At 37.8% G+C, this 22,977-nt stretch overlaps 1 protein-coding gene across 1 annotated transcript in view; it reads right to left on the bottom strand.

Annotated features, from left to right (window-relative positions):
• The window catches only part of ABCA6 (ATP binding cassette subfamily A member 6), a 61,793-nt gene that overhangs the window by 4,885 nt on the left and 33,931 nt on the right, over positions 1–22,977 (bottom strand). Inside the window, exons 21-36 of the mRNA XM_050765018.1 lie at positions 20,559–20,692; positions 18,511–18,648; positions 15,628–15,735; positions 14,339–14,512; positions 13,959–14,072; positions 9,205–9,324; positions 7,565–7,642; positions 6,272–6,363; positions 5,459–5,579; positions 4,734–4,851; positions 3,751–3,842; positions 3,207–3,361; positions 2,622–2,697; positions 2,451–2,545; positions 1,366–1,485; positions 1,029–1,169 (exon numbers count right to left, since the gene is read on the bottom strand). Coding sequence (XP_050620975.1) covers positions 1,029–1,169; positions 1,366–1,485; positions 2,451–2,545; positions 2,622–2,697; positions 3,207–3,361; positions 3,751–3,842; positions 4,734–4,851; positions 5,459–5,579; positions 6,272–6,363; positions 7,565–7,642; positions 9,205–9,324; positions 13,959–14,072; positions 14,339–14,512; positions 15,628–15,735; positions 18,511–18,648; positions 20,559–20,692 — 1,876 coding nt within the window. The remainder of the gene's footprint in view (positions 1–1,028; positions 1,170–1,365; positions 1,486–2,450; positions 2,546–2,621; positions 2,698–3,206; positions 3,362–3,750; positions 3,843–4,733; positions 4,852–5,458; positions 5,580–6,271; positions 6,364–7,564; positions 7,643–9,204; positions 9,325–13,958; positions 14,073–14,338; positions 14,513–15,627; positions 15,736–18,510; positions 18,649–20,558; positions 20,693–22,977) is intronic.

Genomic DNA, 22,977 nt, shown 5'->3' with positions numbered 1-22,977 from the left:
GATAGTTGGAGTTAGCAGTACAGGAAGGACATAAAAGACTTTAACTAAATACTTCCCTGACCTCTAAGGAAGAGCCGTAATTGATTTGGGGCATCTTGCTTCTGTGTGCTACTTCTGGCTGTAAACCCTCATGCCCTATTCCCAAACAGGGGTTTGGTGCTCCCAGGTGGCACTAAGGTTGACCAGACGTCCAGGATTGGCCCTTTTCAGACCAGCCCCTGCTCTTTCTGTCTTATCATTTTCGATCTTCCCACCTATATCAAAACCACTTCTCTGATTTGTGACACCAAACATCTGGGAATGGGACGAAGTTACATGTTCTGATATCTATCTTAGAAAATTTAATTACATTTACACTGGGCTAAAATAAAATAGTAGCTTTTATGTCCTATTTTTTGATGTGCTTATCTCTCCACAGCAATTTCAAATTCAGTTTCTGCTCCACCTTCTTGCCCTCCCCCAAACAACATACAGACGTACACACACACACAGATATGTGGTGTATAAACACACACACACAGATATGTGGGCATGCACACACACATACACATACCCCTTTCCAGTCTCCATTTTAAGGTATGAAAATTCCATTAAAGAGAGACTCTTTGATGATCTCAATTGCCATTTGTTTCCTATGGGGAAAATTCACCCTAAATATTTACATCTTTTACATTTTAAATATTTATATATGTTAAGCATTTATAAGGAGGTCCAGGAAGGACACCATTGTGGTCCTGTGTGGGTTTCAGTCATGAGAAGTTCCTTTCCCCAAGTCTTTCCAAGTCCCCCTCTGGAGCTGGGGATCAGCCTGGGATGGCCAAGGAGGGTGTGCCTGGGCTGCCCCGGGGGGACACAGCTTCCTGAGTAGGTCTCAATCTCTTATAATCTGGAATACTGAACAAATCAGTTTCTGCGGTCCCTAACTTTTATTGTGAAGTAAAATCACTATGAATTTCTCACACAGCTAAAAGGAAACCACTGAGTGGATAAAGCCTCTGTATTTCTTCATAATCAAAAGCCCCTCTCACCTTTCCTGCCCTGCTGCCTGTGGGAAAAGCTTCAGAATCTCAGTGTGGACCAAAGTCACTTGAGAAGGTTCCTTCACTTTCAGCTCTAGAATGTAATCCTTGCCAAGTTTGTTTTTCAGGTGTTGGATGGAGCCAATGCATCTATGGGCAAGAAAGAGAATATGTTGGAAAAAAAAATTGCCCTTAATTTTTTAATGTTATTCTTAAATTTCAAATGTAGAAGAAAAGGTGTCACCAAGGAAGCCAAACGGAAGGGCTCCAGCCACACAGGGATTTTGCCCTTTCCATGGGAAATCTCATTTTGGGCATCAAATGCAGGCTCTGGAAAGACACCCACCTAAGCCTTCCAGACACCATGATGGCCACACGGTCACACAAGGCCTCTGCCTCAGCCAGATTATGGGTGGTCAGGAGGACACCCCTCTCTGTGTTTTTAACGACTGCCTGGATTGCCTGCCTGAAGTGAGCAAAAAAATTAACAGTATTTAAAATAACTAAGTGCAGAACAAAAACAAGATAAAATACAATATATGAATCACATTCAGATCCTAAATTCAAAAAAAAATAGTGCAATGTAAGCACTGACTAGGTTTTTGATAACATAAAGAAAAATTATTAAATATTTTTAGATGTGCTAATCATATTGTAGTTGAGTTAAAAACTCTTTTTTTAAGAGTTAACAAAACTCCTTACCTTCTGAAGATAGTAACTGAAATATTTATAAATTAAAGAATATGCTGCTTTGTATTTCCTTCAAAATAATTGGAAGGTGGAGAAAGGAAGTAGGTGAAGATACAGATGAAAGGAGATTGGTTCTATTGATATCTGCTGAAACTTCTCCTTGGGAATAATGGATTCATAAGCGATTCTCTATGTTTGTATAAAATTACCATAACAAAGTTTTTGTTAAAGTTGGAAAAGTATTGGACAGTGACAAATATGAAACTAGATTGAAGATTTTGTTATTCCAAAGGGTAAATCCTAGATGGGAAAGTAAGGAAAAGAATAAACCCAAGAAAAACTGGAGGAACAAATTTGACAGGTCACATTAAAAAGGAAAAAAAAAAATCGGAAAATTCTATCAGGAAGTTAATAGTCTCCAAGGAAACAAAGTAGAAGGAAAAAAAGAGGAAACAGTTATAGACATCTCAATAATTAAAAGGCAAAATATTTTTCTATTTTAACAGTCCACATTAAAAACCTAAAACCCCAAGAAAATGTCAGGTTTTTTAAACCTGAATATCCCGTGAACATCATGCAGATTAGATCACCTATTGGTTAAATATTTGTTTTCCTGATAATATAAATTATGTCCACTGAATCAGGAACCAGTGGGTTTGAGGACTGATTTTCCAAGATCAGTTAAAATATGCAACATTCCCTAATGTGCATCTCGCAGCTCTGGGGTATAATGATGCTCACCACATTTGCTGCTGCCCTGTGGGGTCTATGCCCGTAGATGGTTCATCCAGGAGCAAGACAGGTGAGTTTCCCAGGAGGCTCAGCACAAAGCACAACTGCAATGCAGAAAAACACCCCTGTTTGCTGCCACATCACACCAGCTCTCCATAGAGCATCACACACCACACATACCTTTCTCATGGTTCCTGTTGTTAATTTCTGCACAGGAACATTCAGCTGCTCATGCAGTTTGAAAGCACTCACTAATCTGATAGAAAACAGAATGAGGACATCTGGTGAAGAGAAGGTTTTTGGAAAATCCAAGCACACAGAACAGTAACGGCATTGGAGGGAAGTTTAGCAATATTATTTTCAAAATCCTAACAATTTTAAAAAAGAGATTGATTTTGGAACATGAAAGATTTTTTTTTTTAACTTCATAAACAGTTTTAGGAAAAACTAGAATTCTGAATGAGAAACTGAAAATGGATGATTATTTCATGTCCAGGTTTTTTAAATTAGAAAACTGAAATCGATGATGACTTATGGTGATTCATTCACTTATTCCTTGTCAATTATTTTATACAATCATTTTTTAAAGATCTCTCATTCAGGGATGCAGGAAGTCAGGTCTTGTCCCTCATCCCTGCTGTGCCACTGACACTCCAGAAGGGTGGAGATATCATATTCACTCTCCGTTCTTTATTAGTGAATTCATCATCATTGCAACAGTCTCCCTGCATTCTGACACAAAGGAATCGCAGGTCCCGTCTGTACCTTGCGATGGCGAGTCTCGCATCCACTTTCCTGAGCCCCTTGACAGCAGCATACACCTCCAGGTGCTCCCTCGCCGTCAGCATGGGCCACAGCACGTTCTCCTGAGGGCAGTACCCCAGGTGGCCCAAAACTGAACTGCAGCCTTTCAGTTCCACCTAAAAAAATAAAAGAGCTTTAGAAAGGCATGCAGCCTTTTTTCCAATAGTGCAATTACTCCAGAAACTGACATATATAAATGCCTACATTGTTTAACCGTCAAATAAATACTATAGAAATTACTTCATATATTTATTACAGGAAATGATTTAAAGTACTAATATAAAAGTATAGTTTTACATGCAAAGGAGAAAAGAGACCTAATAAGCTCAGGTAGTTCCTGAGAAACCGATGAGGAGAAGGTAATTGGTTTCTGGTAATATTCCAAGTCCTGTTATAAACACTTGATGCCCAGTAAAAATTTCAAGAGGGGTATAGTCTTACAAAGATGGACTCTGTATGTATCATGAAATTTCTGTTTTGGAAATGGAAACCATTTCCTCACTACCTCTCCAGCAGTTGGCTTTGTGATCCCAGATATCATTCTAATAGATGAACTTTTTCCAGCGCCATTGGGTCCCAGCAATCCCAAAATTTCACCTGAAAGAAAGAATCAGACTATCAATACTGGAAGTGAAATACTGAACAACGTAAACCTTTTGCTCCAGTGAAATCTTCTAAGATCTCTGCACCCTTCAGTTAGTACCATTTTGAGATTGATAACATATATGTAATCTCTGTCACCAAAGCATGTTCTTTATTTTCTGTAATTATGCCAAATGTTACGGCAAATCTTGTGAATTTGATGTCAATACATCTGTCCTTTCCCCCCGCCCCCAGATTACTTGTTTCAGTTGGAAATGTGCCCAATTGTTTTCCATAATAGATGGCTGATACACTGAGTGCGTGTATGAATGATTGTCAAACTTGAGAAGTTACGGATATTTTCTTCATCCCAAATTCAACCACCTGTGTCCAAGTTACCATCATCTTTCATCCCAACTGATATAAAAGCCTCTGAACTTGTCCCCCCACAACCAAACTGACAAACAAACAATAGCTAATCTGTAATCTTTTCAAAATATAAATTAAATGTGACACAAGTCCACTAAAAATTCTCCAATGGTATTCCACTAACTTGTACAAAACACAAACTCATTGCTGTTTTCAAAAGCTGTACCTAATCGGGCACTGCTCAGCTCTATAGCTTTATCCCTTCCATTTATGGATGCATCCAGTGGCCTCTTGGCTGAAGACCTTTCCAAGTGTGCCTGAGTCCCTGCCCTCACTGTTTCCTCTACCTAGATTCTCTTTGTCTAGTTCCTTCATAATTGTATTTCCAGAGTTTAAAACACTCCCTGGCACACTAAAAATATATATATATTGAATAAATGAATGAATGCTTCAGCAAGTAAAACTGTGCCTATGACATAGATGTTCAATAGGTAGTTCTAAAAATAATGGTGAATTGTAAAAGGGATTATTACAGACCTTCTTGAACACAGAAAGAGATATTTCTTGCTGCTATTTTCTTCTTCCTCTTTGAAAAGCAACTTTTCTTCTGGCCTGCATATTCTTTGTGTAGACAGCTGGCAATTATAACAGGTTTCTAGAAGAGATGACAGCATGATTTTCCTCTTAAATTTCAGAGACTTTAGTTCTCTGCTGGAACCATTCATGCCTTATGTCATAAACCAAACCATATTTTGAGTTGAGAGTAATTCATGCTGCTAAAGGTAATACCCTTTCATTAATGTAGAAAATATTTCTTGCTTCTAAATAGACTGAATTTCATGGAAGCAGCTCATTGTCTTGCCAGAAGAGGGATGGCTAACCTCATGGAACCATGTCAAATAGTCAGATAGAGTAACCCTTAAAATCTTAATCTCTATTTAGCATTCTTCGACAAATCTAACTTAAATTCTTTAACTCATGAGGTCTTGTTTGATCCTGCAATTACAGCCCTAATTATGAAAGCCCACTTTTCTCAAAAGAAAAATAAAACCATTAGGTTTTGTGTTCTTTTTAGCTTCTAGGACACTCCAAATAAGTGAAGTGCCTTGATTATGCAGGCACTTCTTTGGAGTGTCCTGGACGCAAAATACAGAAATGCACCAAACTCCAAACTTTCAAAATGAAACCCAGCGTATCACATCCTATTCTTGACAGTTCTTGAATATCTCCATTAACATCCATTTTGCCCCTTGCTTTTTTACCTCGTTTAAGATTGAAGTGGTCAGAGCAGTTGCTGTTCTTACTCTTTCTGCTTGAACATCTTCATCTTCATCTATGGGTTCTTCTGGATTTGGTTTAGCATCTCTACTTTGGGGGGAAATTCTACAGAGAAAATGAAATGTTTTACATGTGGTATTCTAACTGTTAAAAGATGTGTCAAAAATCAGCATTCCTGTGATTTTACTACTGTCCTCTTCTCTAACATGCAGGTGATGATGTGATGATGACTATCAACATCGCTTCTGCTTTTGCCAAGAACTCCTGTCCCACTAGCCAGAATCCCTTTCTTGGTGTTGTTGCCATTCTTCCAGTAAGAATCTTTGACCCTTTCAAATCTATCAGCAGGTATTGCTCCTTTCTCTTTAAAATCCATGTCACTTTCATTTTCTCTACTCAGTCTGAGCCCATCTTCATCACACCAGATTTTTTTTCAACATCATTTACTGCTCACCCTTTCTACGCCCTCCATTTTTAAAACACTCAACTATGTTGCTAAATCAATTCCTTCCCATCTTTTCTCTTCAAGGATGCACAATTATCTCGGAGGAGAGAATGGCATATTTGGGTGCTTACTAAATTTTGGATGGAGTGAAGGTTTCTTACAGCTGCTTACAGCCAGAACTCTGCCTGGGAGTTCTATCTCTTGGCAGTAAGGCAGCAATCCACCTTCCTTCATGACCATCAACATGTGCTTCCCTTGTAGATGTAAATCTGTATTAACAAGATGATAGCGCAGATACCATCTAAGAATGTTAAAATATGATATTAAGTATAAAGTTAAATTTCATCCCAACCTGAAAACAGGATCTTTTCGCATTCTTTTCTTTCCATATTTTAGTTCCATACATCTTAGAACAAAAACGAATAGCAAAGTCTGAAAGTAGGGCTACGAGCAAAGAAATACAGTTATATTTTGGCATAGGTTCACAAATATTATTTAAACATTTGAATTAAGTTGGTGGTATTTTGTCTTTGGGTAAATAGTTATGAATCATTCTCATAAGTTGGCGGAGAAATGTAGCTATACATTCACAATCCAGGTTAGTGAAACCTGTCTCCTTTCTTCTTGCCACCCACATTCAGTTTGTAAGTAAATTCTATCTGCTCTATCTTCAAAATTATCTATAACCCAATTATTTCTCACCCCTACTCATGGTACTCCTACTCAGGCCTAGGTCATTATAATGTCTCACCTGGATGGTTGCAACCCCTTCCTACCTGGGCTATCTCTGCCCCTCTTGCTCTAAACATCTGTTCTGAACACAGTATCCAGAGCTACTTTTTTAATACATAAGTCTGAATTTACCACTGTGCTTAAAACCCTCCAGTGACTCCTCCTCCATCACTCAGAGTAGAGTCAAAGCCTTTAGAGTAATCTAGATTACCCTGTGCAACCCTTTCTCCTGGCCTCTCACTTTATCCCATGAATTCTGTGGCCATCTTTCTTATCACTCTTTTCCTTGGTCATTCAGTCAAAACCACACTGGCCTGGCTGACCCTGGATTGAGCCAGGGTCACTCTTACTACTTCCTACTGAAGTGCTCTTCTTGAAGCCTTTCCTCACCACCCATCTGATACCACACATATAATCCATTTAGTTTATTATCCGTCTCCTTCCACCAGAATATAAGCTCCATGAGGGCAGGGACTTCTGTCTTTATTTTCTCCTGTGCCTAGAAAAGTACTGACACATGGGATTCAAAGATAGTAGTTTCCTGCAGCCTAAATACACCAAAATAATCATTTTCCCTTTCACTTGTATTATTCAATTTTTGCCTTTTTATCTATTATTCAAAGAAAGTAAGTTATATTGCATCTCTATCTTTTACAAGCTCTCTCAAATTTAGAGGAGGGACAGTAAACAGGATAAGTAAACAAAAAATTAATTTCATATTAAATTTTGGACATATATAGCCAATCCAAGCATGTAAAAAGTAACTCTAAGGGTTAGAAACATGTCTGAAGGTAATTGCTTTATCAAGATCATATAAAAACAGTTTTAAAGTGGCATATTTTGGACAAGATCAAATTGTTATAATGAATGACAGTTATCCAAAAGAATGTGTGCTGAGGTGGAAAGGTCTTACTATGAAGCAGACTAGAAAATCAGTGGCACTCAATTTGAAATTTGCCTCTGGAGATTCTCTGTAGTGCTGCTGGTCTCTCTGAAAAGACAAAACAAAACACACACACACACACACACACACACACACACTAATGATAATTCATCTGCTTTATGATTTGCATTTAAATAATATAAAATTCACATATTGACTATTTTCCTTATCAAGCTCAATTTCTCTGTGTGCACTAGTGACAAAGTAATTCCCCACAGAGAAGGAGAACCTCCTACTCTTGCTGTCTCTCAATAAGCAAGTAGCCTATGTCTGTTGCTCTCTTCCAATTATTTTTTTAATTTGGTTTTAACATTTGCAGAAAGTCTACTGAAAGTATAGCAGAGAGAGGTGTTGGCACTGGTAAAATTTCTGGAGGTTGACAATATTTTTCTTAAGCGCCCAGACAAGCCTTTTCAGAGCCCCTTCTTATCCCAATGGTGACTATTTGCCCATAATGATAATTAGTTCCAGCATGTTATTCTTTCTTCATCAATCAATTCATTCAGAAAGTTACTCATTCCTCCTAAATAATACATGACAGACCTAGATGAATGTATTTCACCTTGCAGGTCTACTTAGGAGGAAAATGCTTTAAGCAAAGGGATTCGTTTCTAATCAAGAACTTCAGGCATTGCTCAGCCAGTGGAGATGTATTTTTGCAAATGGAAGGCTTTTCCAGTTTGCCAAGGACATCCCCGATTACGGAAGCCCTCTTTACTTTCCTTAAAGCCATTTCATCCAGGGTGGTACAGAGCTCCAAAAAGTGTGTTCTCCACTGAACTATCTTGTCCTGGCCTCATCGTATACTTTTCTCCACTTGAACCACATTCAGTTTCTTTAACGCCTCCTGGCTTTTCCTGATTTGGTGCCTTTGCTTTCTTCTGCAGAACATGCTTACCTCCTGTCCCATTAACTAATTCTTATTCATCCTTTAGCCATGTATTTAAATATAATGTCCCCAGAAGAATTGTCTGACTTGCTAGAACACACCAGCTGTGCTTTGTGTGTCCTCCCTTGGCCCTTTGCCCTTGTGCTTTGTAACCTTTAGGTTCCTTGTATTGACTTGAGTAAGTTCGGTCTGTCTTTGCCTCCACTAAGCTTTGGGAAAGTCAGGACTGTGCTATCTTGCTCATCAGGTGTCCCCAATTACTAGCACAGTGACTAACAGAGAATAGTATTTGATACATATTTTTGAATGATTGAATGGAATCGCATATGAGTTTATCCTCAGTGGCTAACAAATACCTGTCAAACCAAGCACATTTTTCCCCCAATCTGGCATTACCCATATTTGAATGGCATTTGACAATGCCTATATTTGGCAAAGTGAATAGGGCAAAAGTTTAAATGTTTTATTGAGATTTAATTTTGCATGTGATAAAATTCACTCATTCTGAGAGTAGAACTCAAGGATGTTTAGTAAGCTTACAGAGTTGTGCAAGCATCACCACAATTCCCCTTTTGAACATTTTCATCATCTCCCCAAAATCTCTTATGCCCATTTGCTGTTACTTCCCAGTTCCACTACTGTCTGTCTCTGTTGATCTGGGAAAAGCACTTTAATAAGCTACATATTCAAAATTAATGACACAGTTGGTAACATTTCTTACCATTTCCAAAAAAGTTTTAAATCCAAGCAAGGTATATGAAGGAACCAATACCATGGTGGTAATCAATATACTTAGGTCAAAATTACTGATTAAAGCGGTAACAAACATGATGATGGAGGCCTACAAGGGAAGTTCAAATATATTGTATCAGACATATTCAACCCATTGATATTTTGTAAAACATTTAAGATACAGGTGTTCTCATGATGTATATCATAACGTTCCTATACGCAGATATACTCATTTGGCAATGATAGTTTCTACTTTTAGAGAGAGTAGGGAAGAAGCCTTTGTTAACAAGAATACATATGATCCCCAGTAGAAAATTCTTAATAAAGACTGGCGACTAAGGTGACGGCTAAAATGACCAAATAGACTTCTTGCCAGTGTATTATTAAATTTAATAATAGTTTTTTTTATAGCTAAGGTAACAATATTGCTAATGAATAAAAACCTGTATATGTTGAAAGTTACATGGCTATCATAAAAAAATGAACAATCCATACTGTCTCTCAACCAGACTACTGTGGAGCTTTCTCATTGTCCTTCCTGCTCCATTTCTTCCCCATACCAAACAAAGGACTTTTCTGAGAGTGTGTATTTTTATTGTGATGGATTTATTTTATTTTATAAATTTTTATTGGCAAATGGGAAGGAATAAGGATAATTGTTTATTTTTTTGTTTTAAGAATCAATTGATCAGCCAAGTATGTATTGAGCATTACCCTTTGCCAGATCTTATTAATGTACCGATTATAATAAAAACAGAATCATAATTGCTAAATTCACTAAATATTACATAAATGCCAGGTTTTAATAATTTAGCAGGAATTATTTAATCCTCACAACTCCATAATGTAGATACTTTTATTATCTCTCCCCTTACAAATGAGAAATCTCGGGTTTACTCTAAGTCCTTTAGTTCACTTAGCTGATTTCTCTTATTCTACCAGACCTCCACATTTCTACAATCTTTCCTCTCTTCTCATCCACTGGAACAAGAGAGGAGTCTAAACTTTGACAGTGTGAGAGGTTACTCCAGGACTCAATGTGCTAAGATGTGCTACTATACCTCCACCACAGAGCATAATAGGCTGAAAAGGTACTTCCTTATCAGACAGGGGTCTGGGGTGCCCATGAAGCACCACAACCCTGGAGGTACAGAAGTCCACTGGACTCTAGAAACAAATTAACTGCTGACTGTGGCTTCACTCAACGATGGAGAGACATCACCTGCACTGTCCTTCCAAATGGATCCCAGATCACCAAAGGACAACTGCACTGAATATCAACATACTATACCTTCTGACATACGATCCTGTGAGGAGTAAACAAATTACCTTAGTCCTAGGACTAGCTTGGTTTAAGTTGATACTAGCTGTATGATGAAAGACAAATTCTCACAACATATATTTTCAATACATATTTAGAAATAAATTATAAGTTATCTGTATGCAAATGCAAATTTTAGTGCAAACTGCTTGAGGTCTTTGTGAAGAGGTATAATTTTGAAACTTTTTAGCCTACTGAAATCAAGATGTGTTAATCAGCACAAGTTTTGAATCAGTATTTCCAACCATGCTACTGTCTCATATTTTTTAGCATAAGGAATGACATAAGGTCTGAGACTCAAGTTTATTCCTGAACCTGTCACTATTCTTCATGTTTTTCTGAGCAAGTTACTTAATTCTTTCCTCTATTGAAGTAGGAAATTAAGAAAATAACAGAATAATAGTATAAGTAGTAATAGTAAAAATTATAGTAATAGTAAGAAAAATAACAATGACTCATAGAATGAATTGCTGTATTAACCAAGGCTGAAAAGAATTTAAGTGGCCTCCCTCCCAGAAGCTAAAGTTAAGAGAGAATACTATCTGTCCCAAGAAACACTAACCATATCTCTTTCCCACAAATTTGTAAGTTCTGTAAGTCCCTGTTGTTCTTGCTGTGCAGCTGCAAGGTCACGAGATAAATAAGTGAAAGTTGAGTTGCAACTCATATTTTTCCTAAGAAGTAAGTCATGGCATAAATGACTAACAGCGTTTGTTCTCGCTTCTGCAAACCTGCTTCCTACTTCACGTATTTCCCACCCCAAAATGCTTAAAAGTTGCTCACTTTCTTTGTTCGGGGCTCAGACTTTCAGGACGCATGTCCGCTGAGCCGATACACACCTAAAACAAAAGCTCTCCTGCATCCCGATCAGTCTCTCTGTTTCCTTAACTTCCTGCAACACTATAAAATTAGGTAAATCATACTAGACAATTTCAGATTTCTTTCAAGTCTGACATTCCACCATTCTAGAAATATGTAGATTCCTTCCAGTGACAGAAAAAGGAAATAAATAAATAAATACACTGAAATAGATAAGCATAAGAAGGGCAAAGGAAAAATAATCGGAAATTACAAATACACAAATACATATTTTACTATTACACTGCGGTGTAATTTTGTTTTTACATTTTGGACAGTCTTTATTTTACAAAACATACCTTGCCTCTGGAATATTGTCTTGCCTTATCCGAATCCATAACAACTTAAGCATAAATGGCAGCAAAGGATAAAAGGCATGCAATCATACGTATATGTGTTTTGATTTTAAAAATACAGTGTTTTTCAGTGTCATTTTCTGCTGTGATCTTTTATTTGTGACAATTTTTTTCAAATCACAGTGAGAACACCTTAATCACCACCTTAGTCCACAAGCCTAAGAAGCAGTTCTGCATTATCATCTTACTTTAGAAACAACAAAGTTAAATTTCTTCTTTTGTTCATCTATTCACTTGCTGCCATATATACAAGGCAAATTCATAATATGATAACGCAGATTCTGCCTTCTGCTGTGTTGTGAAGGAAAATTGCTCTCACTGGCCTCTCACTCCTTACTCCACAATGGGAAAATGGTTTCTGCTTTCTAAGTCTAGAGATGAAACTTATTGTTTTGGAAGATTCTGGCATATTAAGTTCTAGAAGGTCTGTCACAGTCTATGGAATTGATGCGCAGGTTTGAACTCCTGGAACTTGGCTGAGAAAATCTTGTCTATGATGTTTTCCAACCCAAAGCATCACTACAGAGCCTGCAGCCGTGAGGAAATCAAATCAGATCAGCTTCTCCACTAAAAGCTAAAAGGCAAGGGCTGAGGTATGTTTCTACCACTGATGTTGAATGCTCCCTTGTCTGAAAAATTTCCAGCTCTATACAAACTCGGATAAGTTGTGAGTATACGGTAACCAGGGGCAACTATTTCATGAGGCACAAAGCAAAAAAATGTGTCCATCTAGATGTGCATTTGTTCCAGTTTGTAATGATTTCTGTGTAATAAGGGTCAACACAAAGAGTGGCAAAAGCCACAGAAGGAACCATGATTCTAGTACGCTGTTTACCTAGGACTGAAGCACAAGCTGCTGAAAGAGTGTCTATGAGGGGCACTCACTAGGGCACCGGCAGCATCACTCAGGCTGGCAGGAGCAGACCCAAGTGCAACCATGTTGGACAATAACCCTGACATTTCTTGGCTATCACCTCCAAGGTAGACTTCATTCAGAGCTAAAACTACTGGCAAACACAAAGAATGAATGTGAATTCTTTGTTCATCTTTGCCAGACAGATGCAAGAGTGCTAGCTGAAAAGAAACCAACTGAGTGTCAGTAAGACTCTCTTCTACAGACATCTGATCTAGCACCTGGGATAACCCTGGACTTGGCAGTAAGTCTGTTGGCTGAACAAAAAATAGTCTCCATGGAAAGGATAAATGGAAAGACCTTTGGTGCACCAAATCCTCATGGCTGCCTGAAAGCCTGAGTAAGGTAACCCTAATGTTCTTTCTGTAGCTTCTGTACTTCCACTGGATTGTGCTGATGGTGGTGAAAGATATAGTTATAGACACTACTTGCTGAATACAAAGAAATACAACCCAGAGAAGTCAAACCCAAGTGCTGTCCACTGAGAAGGAACAATAGCTACCTGCTGGCCAAAAGAGTCCCAGACTCATTTCTTATAGAAGTCAGCGGGTGATATAGGTTGGTGCAAAAGCAATTGCAGTTTTGACATTACTTTAAATAGCAAAAAAAACACAATTGCTTTTGCACCGATCTAATATTAAATATATCATTTCTTACAGATGATCTTTGGTTGGGTTCTTCTAATGGGTTCAAGATTCCCATTCCAAGAGTTGAGAGCTGTTTTCCAGACAGACATTCAATCACCAGTTGAGGATATCAGTTAGTGGAGGCCTGAAGTGTAGGACCCAAGGCACTCTGGTGTCTTTAGAGTTTCAGCAAACATTTCCAGCAACGTTTTCCGTGATCTTGGACAAGCTCTTTACTTTTATACTAATAAGTAACCTGGCATAAGTATAAAACATCTTTGGTATCTGAAACTATCAGCAGCTAAGGTTAAAAGAGGCCTTCTTGAAGACCGTAGAGATGGGTTGTACTGTCAACTGTCAGGAAGCCAATTTTCTAGTGTTGGCAGGAAGCCCTGTATTCTGAAGGAGACATAAACTCAACAGGATGTTTTAGACGTCAGGTCTTCTGTAAGATTCTCCATAACTTCTGTTCAATGGGTAGCACCTGATTTCTTTAGAAATATTATTGATTCAGTAACAGTGTTGCACTTCCCTCTCTTTTCTATGGTACAATTTTAAAGTATTATTAATTTTCCCTACTGCTTAAGGCAGACATCTGTATTTAAGATTACATCGGAAGTTTAAAAAATAACTCTATTTTTCTATTTGTATGTATGTATATGTACTTACAAAAAAGAAGTAAAATGACCAAAGGGCACTGTTTTTTCTCCTTTTGCGAAAAATAAATGATATCATATATATCAAGAAGACAAGAGAAGCTGCATAACCGGGAGTAACTATAACCTGAGGATAATACAAATAATAACACAGTCAAAAAATAAAATATTACTGAGGAAAAAATTAGATTACAAATTCTAAAACACATTTTATCATACATTTTATCATACAAATATCTAAAACACATTTATATCATACATAAAACTTTCCATGTTTTATGTTTTGGTTTATTAGAAAATATGAATTAAAACATCTTAAATACATAAAATAACAATGTTAAAATTTATTCTTAATTACTTTATGAAATTTGGTTTATGTACTGTGTTACTTACCAAAGCAAACACAATTTGGCTTGTAATAAGAAGGTACTGCATGTTTTCTATGTAGAAAATTAAATACATTGCAAGGAGAATTAAAATGAAGAAGCTGACGTCCACTAGTGCCTGCCCACACCAGTAAGCAGAAGTGTAGAGGCCCGAAATCCATAGCTGGGACTTAGCATTTTTCTGATTAAAAAAGAAAAAGAAAGAAATGTATATAGATTCAATTAAAATGCAAATCTAAAATAAACACAAACACATTGGAAGAAATTTTAAGATAAATAAAATCTAATCTTCTAATATTAAAAAAAAATTATGCATATACTGCTTAGTAACCTGAGGCTTATAGAGCCAGTTCCATGGTTTACAAGTTGTCTATTTAAAAAAAAAAAGAAAGTACAGTGTGATAGGTTTGACTCGCAACACTACTTTAGCTCCTGCATAATGAATAGAAAAGTAACCTCATAATGTTCAAGGCATTAAACTCTATAAAAAGAAGTATTGGCCAGCATGGTGGCTCAAGCCTGTAATACCAGCACTTTGGGAGGCTGAGGTAGGTGGATCACAAGGTCAGGAGATTGAGGCCATTCTGGCTAACATGGTGAAAGCCCATTTCTACAAAAAATACAAAAATTAGTTGGGCGTGGTGGTGCAAGCCTGTAATCCTGCCTACTCAGGAGGCTGAGGCAGGAGAGCTGCTTGAACCCAGGAGGCTGAGGTTGCAGTGAACCGAGATTGTGCCACTGTACTCCAGCCTGGGCAATAGAGTGAGACTCCATCTCAAAAAAAGATGTATTATTTTGTGACCTGGAGGACATAATACATTTACCTTTGCCTAAATATCTTGGAGAGTTTCTAGGTCAGGATGGTGAACACTGATATATGTAACTGTTTTGTCTGAATAATGGGCATAATTGAATACAAATATAACATAAAATTGCAATTTCCAGAGTGGAAAAGGAATTCAAGTCTTAAATTTGGCCTTCAATTTCAACATCAATGATTTCCTTCTTGTGGTTGGGAAATAATGTGGCCAAAAGATTTATAATATTTCCCTTTGAAGGTTTAGACTAATTGGAGTCTCTGAAAAATCATTGTACTTTTCAGGTGACATTGGAATAAAAAAGCATTTTGAGTTTTTATAAGTAAATTATCTGACTTGCTAAGAATAAGGTTTAGCTACAATATCTAAATTAAACATACATTCAAACGTTTTTCTCAGAAAACATTCTGAACACATAGCATTCAAAATACAGATATTGAAATTCCTGAAATTTCTTCTTCTCCCCGCTTTTTCTTACCTTGTAATCACTGATGCTGCCCATGGTGATGTAAGGAGAAATGCTACATAGAACCAAAAATAGGAAAAAGGAACCATCCGGCAGCCCAGTCCAGAGTCCTATGTGGCTCTGAAAATATAAAGCGTAGCTTAAACTAGTGAATATTTGTTAAATGAAACAAATAATTATAGCCACAAAAATGCACTTTTTTGAAATGTTGAAAAATCAAAGTAAACGTGTAGCTCATCACCATCGATGCACAGAGGTAGGAAGGCAAATGACTCTGATCTTCAACTCAAAGAACAAAGAGAAGTTAAAAAGTCATTTAGGACCTATTTCTGGGGATATTTCCAAAAGAATTGAAAGCAAGCTCTCGAAGAGACACCCACACATTCATATTCACACCAACAATACTCACAGGGGGAAGTAACCCAAAAGTCCAAATTAATGGACGAACAAAATGTGTATGTATATACAAACAATGGAATACTATTCAACCTTGACAAGGATCACCTGAGGTCAGGAGTCCGAACCAGCCTGACCAACATGGTGAAACCTATCTCTACTAAAAATACAAATTCGGCCAGGCGTGGTGCATGCCTGTAATCCCAGCTACTTGGGAGGCTGAGGCAGGAGAATCGCTTGAATCCGGGGGGCGGAGGTTGCAGTGAGCAGAGATCACCTCATTGCACTCCAGCCTGGGCAACAAGAGCAAAACTCCTTCTCAAAAAAAAAAAAAAAAAAAAAAAAAAAAAGGAAGGAAATCCTGTCACATGCTACAACGTAGACGAACTTGGAAAACATGCTAAGTGAAATCAACCAGTTACCAAAAGACAAATATTCCATTTATATAAGGTATGTAAACTAGTAATATTCATAGAAACCAAGTAGGATGGTGGTTTCTAGGGGATAGGGGGAGGGGGAAATGTTTAATTGGCGTCGAGTTTCAATTCCGCAAGACGGAAAAGTTCTGGAGACGCATTTCACTACAGTGTGAGTAGACTTAATACTACTCAACTGTACACTTGCAAACAGCTGAAATGGTCAATTTTATATCATGCATTATTACCACAACACAAACATAATAATTCAGAAGTTAGGACCTTTGATGAACACATAATTCAGGCCTGAGCAGCATGTCTTTCTGAGCAAACCCAGAGATGGAAACCTCAGTAGCTGGGTGGATGTGTTCTGAAGCACAGAACTAAGAAGAAAACTTGTTGCTGCTTGTCTTAACTTCAGGGAAAGGAACTTTAAATCACTGCCCCCAAATCATCATCCACTCGAGGCTAGGCCAAGTGGACACTCAAGCAGCATCTAGGACTACCTCATGGATATAATTAAAGGATAGCCGCATAAGCCTGTCTCAGAATAATTCTGTAATTCTTTAACTTTATTTAAGGTTTTGAGGGCTATGTCTGCAAATCCATTTTTCATCATAGGAATGAGGGAGGAAAGGTGTGTGCCATGGGGAAGTGGGAGTGGGGAACAGGTTCCTAATAGAGTGGCTATGGACTTCAGTCCATTTCCATCCTGAGCAAACACAATGGCATTAGGAAGCTAATAATTCAGAAGGTAGGACTTCTGATGAACACATAATTCAGGCCTGAGCAGCACGTCTTTCTGAGCAAACCCAGAGATGGAAATCTCAGTAGCTGGGTGGATGTATTCTTTGGAAGGATAGCAGCATCAGCCTGTCTCAAAATAATTCTGCAATGAGACAGGCTTATGCTGCTATCCTTCCAAAGAGGAAGGGTAATCACTGTCTCTTTCTGCTACTCCTCTGGTTCCACGTTCTAGAGAATTCCCTTCAGACACCCCTTCCCTCAAGTCACCCTGTGCAGCAGACCCGTTTACGTGATCAGTTGTTCATATTCAACTCACGGAGGTATATGTCTGTCACGAACATCTCAAGTACTGTATATTTCATCCCCATTGTCCCCATGGCTTGCAGAAAATCTGCGCTTGCATATTCTCCCAGCACCACTGATTCACTGATTCAGTGAAGCCAAAACTGAACTTCACACTTTTGTCACACAATGGACTTCGCTTTGGATGGCTTCATTTCTAATCCTGCTTCTTGATGTTTTAAACTTCTGGTGTGAAATAGTTAGAGCCAGCTTTGAGAGACCCCTGTTGGTATCAGGCAGGGTCTAACCAGAAAACCGTGACTACATTAAGTACTTAGAGTGCAATTCCTTAATGACATGGTTAGGTGGGTGATGAGCATCCCACAAGGACGGTGAAGTGAGAAGCAAGCCATTGTTGCTCCTGGGCTGCAGGAACAACAGAAGGAGGTGATGTGACTGGAGCCCAGCGTAGGGGGTCCTCTGCTTTTCTGTCTCCCACCGCTGCTTTCTGGTGTCTAAACTGTCTGAAGCCAGACTACAGCCAACTGACACAGAATCCAATGCAGCCTGTCCCTCGCAACATAGAGCAACTATGAGTAGGTGAAGAAATAAATCAACAGATAGCCTCAGAACTGGCAGATTCCCCTTCATATTAGTCTGTCTACTACACATTTAGTCAATGGAGGGTCCACTAACTAATTATAATAGATTTATAAGTAACCAGGGTTACAAGTGCTCCTGATTTCCAAGTCAGTGTTTTCTTGCTTCTGTTTCTCTCTCTCATACACTTCCACAATCAAGTATGTACAACTTTTCAAAACATTCCCTAGAAGACTGACAAAATATTGAAAAGTATTCCCTCATGATAATTATCTGATAACTTGGCAAGAAAAAGAAATCCTGTTTTGTTTGCTACAACTCATTTAAAATATTAGGACAAAATAATAATTTTCAGGCTTAACAATCACTTGTAGATATTTAAAAGCTAAAGAGAGAAAACATAGGCTATTTGTCCAATTCTTAATTGTTTAGACTCAGTAAATCCAATACTTACAAGAGGAAATGGACTTGACTCAATTCGAATATGTTGTGTGTGATTAAGCATTCGAAGTAGCCCATTGCTGATAATATTCATAAGAATCGGAAAACAGTGCAATCTCTTGGTATTACACACAACTGAAAATCTATAATCCTTAAAACAGAAACAAATAAATAATGTTAATACTAAATTCTTAAAGAACAAAGGCAAGGTTTATGTATAAAAGATCCTAACAGTGCCACATGCTTGCTGTGTGTCCATCTTCAAGTTAACGAAACTTTCTGAGCTTTACCTTCCTCATCTATGAAAAGGAGATACTAAATGGGTTGTTGCAGGGCTTAAATGACACTCTATTTATGTGCATTAAGCGCTAGCACGGAGTCAGCATACAATCAATATGAATTTTTATTAGTATTACTAATTTTAGATAATTTTGTCTTCAATTTGCTGATGGGGAAATTTCAGTTAGTGGAGTTTAAAAGTCTCCCTGACAAGGAGACGTTGTCAGTTTATGATGAAGAAGCAAAGGAAGATCGGCCATGCTGGCTCATACCTGTAATCTTAGCACTTTGGGAGGCCAAGGCGGGCAGATCACTTGAGGTCAAGAGTTCGAGACCAGCCTGGCCAACATAGCAAAACTCCATCTTTACTACAAAATACAAAAATTAGCCAGGTGTGGTGGCACATGTCTATAATCCCAGCTACTCGGGAGGCTGAGGCAGAAGAATCACTTAAACTCGGAAGGTGAAGGTTGTAGTGAGCCAATCTCACACCACTGCACTCCAGTCTGGGCGACAGAGTGAGACTCTGTCTCAAAAAAAAAAAAAAAAAAAAAAAAAGCAGCAGCAGCAAAGGAACGCTGGCCTTCTGGACAGGAGATAAGCATGGAGTTCATTAAATATTCATGCTTACCCTGCCAGAGAAGCATTTTCCCACTTCCTAAAGCAATCTTTATGTTTATGTACTTCATGTTTAGGAAAATGTTCATGCATCTATTAGGAGGTTTATTGTTTAAATCTTACCACTAGTTCATATAGTAAGTATGTGAGGTAGGTAACATAGTAACTGACAAAGTAATTTCCCAAAACTGGCACAAAGGGATTACATTTTTTATAGCATATTTAGTTTACACAGAACTGAATTCAGTAATACATCTTCAAAGGCTTTTCTTTTTAAAAAGTTTACTTTGTAGCAAGAAATAAAGAGGTAGGTTCACTTAATTAGGCCCCTTGCTTTTATTAGAATGCAAATAAGACTGAAGGGTTCTTAAGATTAAGACATATTTTGAAGCCGAGCATGGTGACTTAGGCCTGTAATCCTAGCATTTTGGGAGGCCAAGGCAGGAGGATCACCCGAGGTCAGGAGTTTGAGACTAGCCTGGCCAACATGATGAAACCCCCTCTCTGCCAAATATACAAAAACTAGCTGGGCACGGTGGTGCCTGCCCGTAGTCCCAGCTACTCTGGAGGCTGAGGCAGGAGAGTCACTTGAACCTAGGAGGCAGAGGTGTAGTGAGCCAAGATTGTGGCACTGCGCTCCAGCCTGGGTAACAGAGCAAGACGCTGTCTCAAAAAAAGTATTTTCAATAGTCTTGTTCTCTGATGAATCTCTATGGCTTGATTCTTTTACCCAAATTGACATATGCTAAGGTAGCAGATCGAGAATAATTTTTTCTCAGGGATTTCATGTAGATATTATAGTATCTAATGTATTTTCTCAATATATAAAAATAAACATTATTCAGGTAGTTAGCTACTGAATAAAATTCCTTAGATCCATAATTATATTGATTGATAATTATAAGCTATAATATTTTTATTGAGTTTAAACAATACAATTAAATTTAGATCCTTTCAAATGTAAAAATTATCTAATTCAAAACAAAGCTAAGATAGAAAATGTTTTACAAAAACTTGGGTAAACTTCACAGTTTATTAAATAACAACCCAGATGGTTTTTCTGAGTCAAGTTGCTGTATACTAGCACTAATTTTCTGCAGTTTTAAAACAACTAAAATGTAGTACTTTTTGCTTATTTTCATAAAAGCAAAAAGGCAAACATACCTTTTGTTTACCGGAAACTATGATCGCTCCATTGTATGAGAGGCCATCAGTACCATTTCTGTTTTCAAAGTCATCTACTTCCAAAAGTATATTTTGATGCTTCAGTGATTTTATAAAATCTTCAATATTTGATTCTAATATGAAGTTAATAAGAGAAGGCCATAGAAAAGTAAGAAAACACATATCAAACTTTTAAAATAAATCATACACATGATTAAAGTTAATATTTATGGAATACTATGTATAAATATCTTTCTTTGGGTATCACAGTAATAATATTGACCCACACTCTACCATCTTCTATTTAGCAAATTTTATACCACAATGAATTCGCTTTATAAATCTGTTTAATGCAAATTAACATGTAATCATAAAAATAAGCTAATTCTATTGTATGAATTTTTGGTAAACAACAACAACAACAACAACAACAACATTTGAATTGAATAATCTGTGGAGATACAATAATTTTATGAGGAGTACTTCAGATTGTCCAGCCTAAAACAGCCAATGATAACACTCTTCTCTCTCCCTTGTTCTTCTTCCAAAGAATGGACAAGTAAATATATATGTGTCTGTATAACACATACATATGTTTTACTTTGTTTTAAACATTTACATACATATTACATACATGTATATTGTATAAATATAATCTTTCTTAGGAAGTGAAAGAGGATGTCATCATCAGATCAGGGTTTTGGATATGACCCTAAAGAAGAAAGCAGATGAGAACGTCTGACTGCAAAATATGAGCTGAGAAAAATTCACAGCCTAGAGCACACCGGAGCAAACAACTGAAGGTAAAACCAATTTCCAGGATACCTGAACTCAGAGTGGATGAATGCAAGAGGGTAAGGTGGGCTCTGAAGCTACAGTCAGGGTCGTGAACTATACCTGAAAAAAGATGACCTGTCAGGCCCCTCCCCACATTCGGCACAGGACACACAGTAGCCGCAGTTGTCCTCAGGGTAAGAGTCCCATATTTACTTACTAAGAGACATTATCTGAGGAGCACAGCTGGGCAAACCTGATGTAACTGCAGACAATAATTCGGGCAAGATGGAATGAATAAGAGGATAAGAAGGACTTTATTTATTTATTTATTTATTTTGCCTTTGAAATGGGAGTTTATAGCGGGCTCTGGGATTGGAAAAATAAGGCCAAACCTTAGATGAATTAGGATCCCTCCACCAAGTGATACAGGGACATGCACATAGAAAATAAGCTTTCCATACACCTTGAGCAGCCACACACCCCACTCCACCTCCAGTCACTTGAGGTGCAGTGCCATATACCGACCCACATCCACCTAGGGAGACAGGGATTCTCACATTAAAAGATAAACATGTTACCAATAATTGTCAGATTTTGAGAAAAGAGGAACAAAATGGCACAGAAGCTTCCAACTTAAACCATAAAATACCTAAGTACGGAGACAAAAAAATAAATAAATTAACACAAGTCCACTGTCCTCAAGAGTGACCAAAGAGGAAAAGAGAGACCTGATTTACTTATCTTATGAGCTCATAGGTAAAGAAACCTTTCTAGATCTCGGAAATTAAACGTACAATTAGCATTTAAGGTAGTGAAGTGAATAAAATTTACTTTCCAAAACCCAAATGGAAAACAAGAAGAATGAGAAATGGAAAGGAAAAGACCTTCTTTGTTTAAAGACCATACACTGCAGGCCTGAGTCGCAAATCCATGGGAAAATCAAATGAGTGAGGAACTCGGCAAGGGAAGACTCTTACTGTAATTTTTTTTTTTTTTTTTTTTTTTTACGTCTGAGGTACTAACACAAAAGTTCCTTCTCCAAAGTTAATTAAGTGGTTAGAAAAAAATATATATATATACCGGCTGGGCACAGTGGCTCACATCTATAATCCCAGCACTTTGGGAAGCCAAGGAGGGCAGATCACTTGAGGCCAGGAGTTCAAGACCAGCCTGGTCAACATGGCAAAATCCCATTTCTACTAAAACTACAAGGAAAAAAATTAGTCAGATGTGATGGCACATGCCTGTAATCCCAGCTACTCAGGAGGCTGAGGCAGGAGAATTGCTTAAACCTGGGAGGTGGAGGTTGCATTGAACCGAGATCGCACCACTGCACTCCAGCATGGGCAACAGAGCAAGACTCTGTCTCAAAACAAAACAAAAACAAAACCAACTACCCATTGTGTGGGATAACAAAATAAGGCGTCTTCCTGTATCTTGTACTTAATGACGGGGCATGGGGGATAGATAGCCCATCTTCACATGGTGACCAGTATGCGTTGTCTTTGTGGTATAGGTCAGGCTGCTGTGTAACAAAGTGATCTCAAAATAGAATGGGTGCGCCAATATAGAAATGTATTTGTCACATAATAGCTTAGGGTAGTCAGGTAGATAGACATCTTTACTCTTCCAGGTTATACAG

This window comes from Macaca thibetana, chromosome 16, assembly GCF_024542745.1.
Source record: "Macaca thibetana thibetana isolate TM-01 chromosome 16, ASM2454274v1, whole genome shotgun sequence".
In the NCBI taxonomy this organism is placed as follows: Eukaryota; Metazoa; Chordata; class Mammalia; order Primates; family Cercopithecidae; genus Macaca; species Macaca thibetana.
Note: the sequence above shows the minus strand (reverse complement) of the source record. Positions and strands in the feature narration are given on the sequence as shown.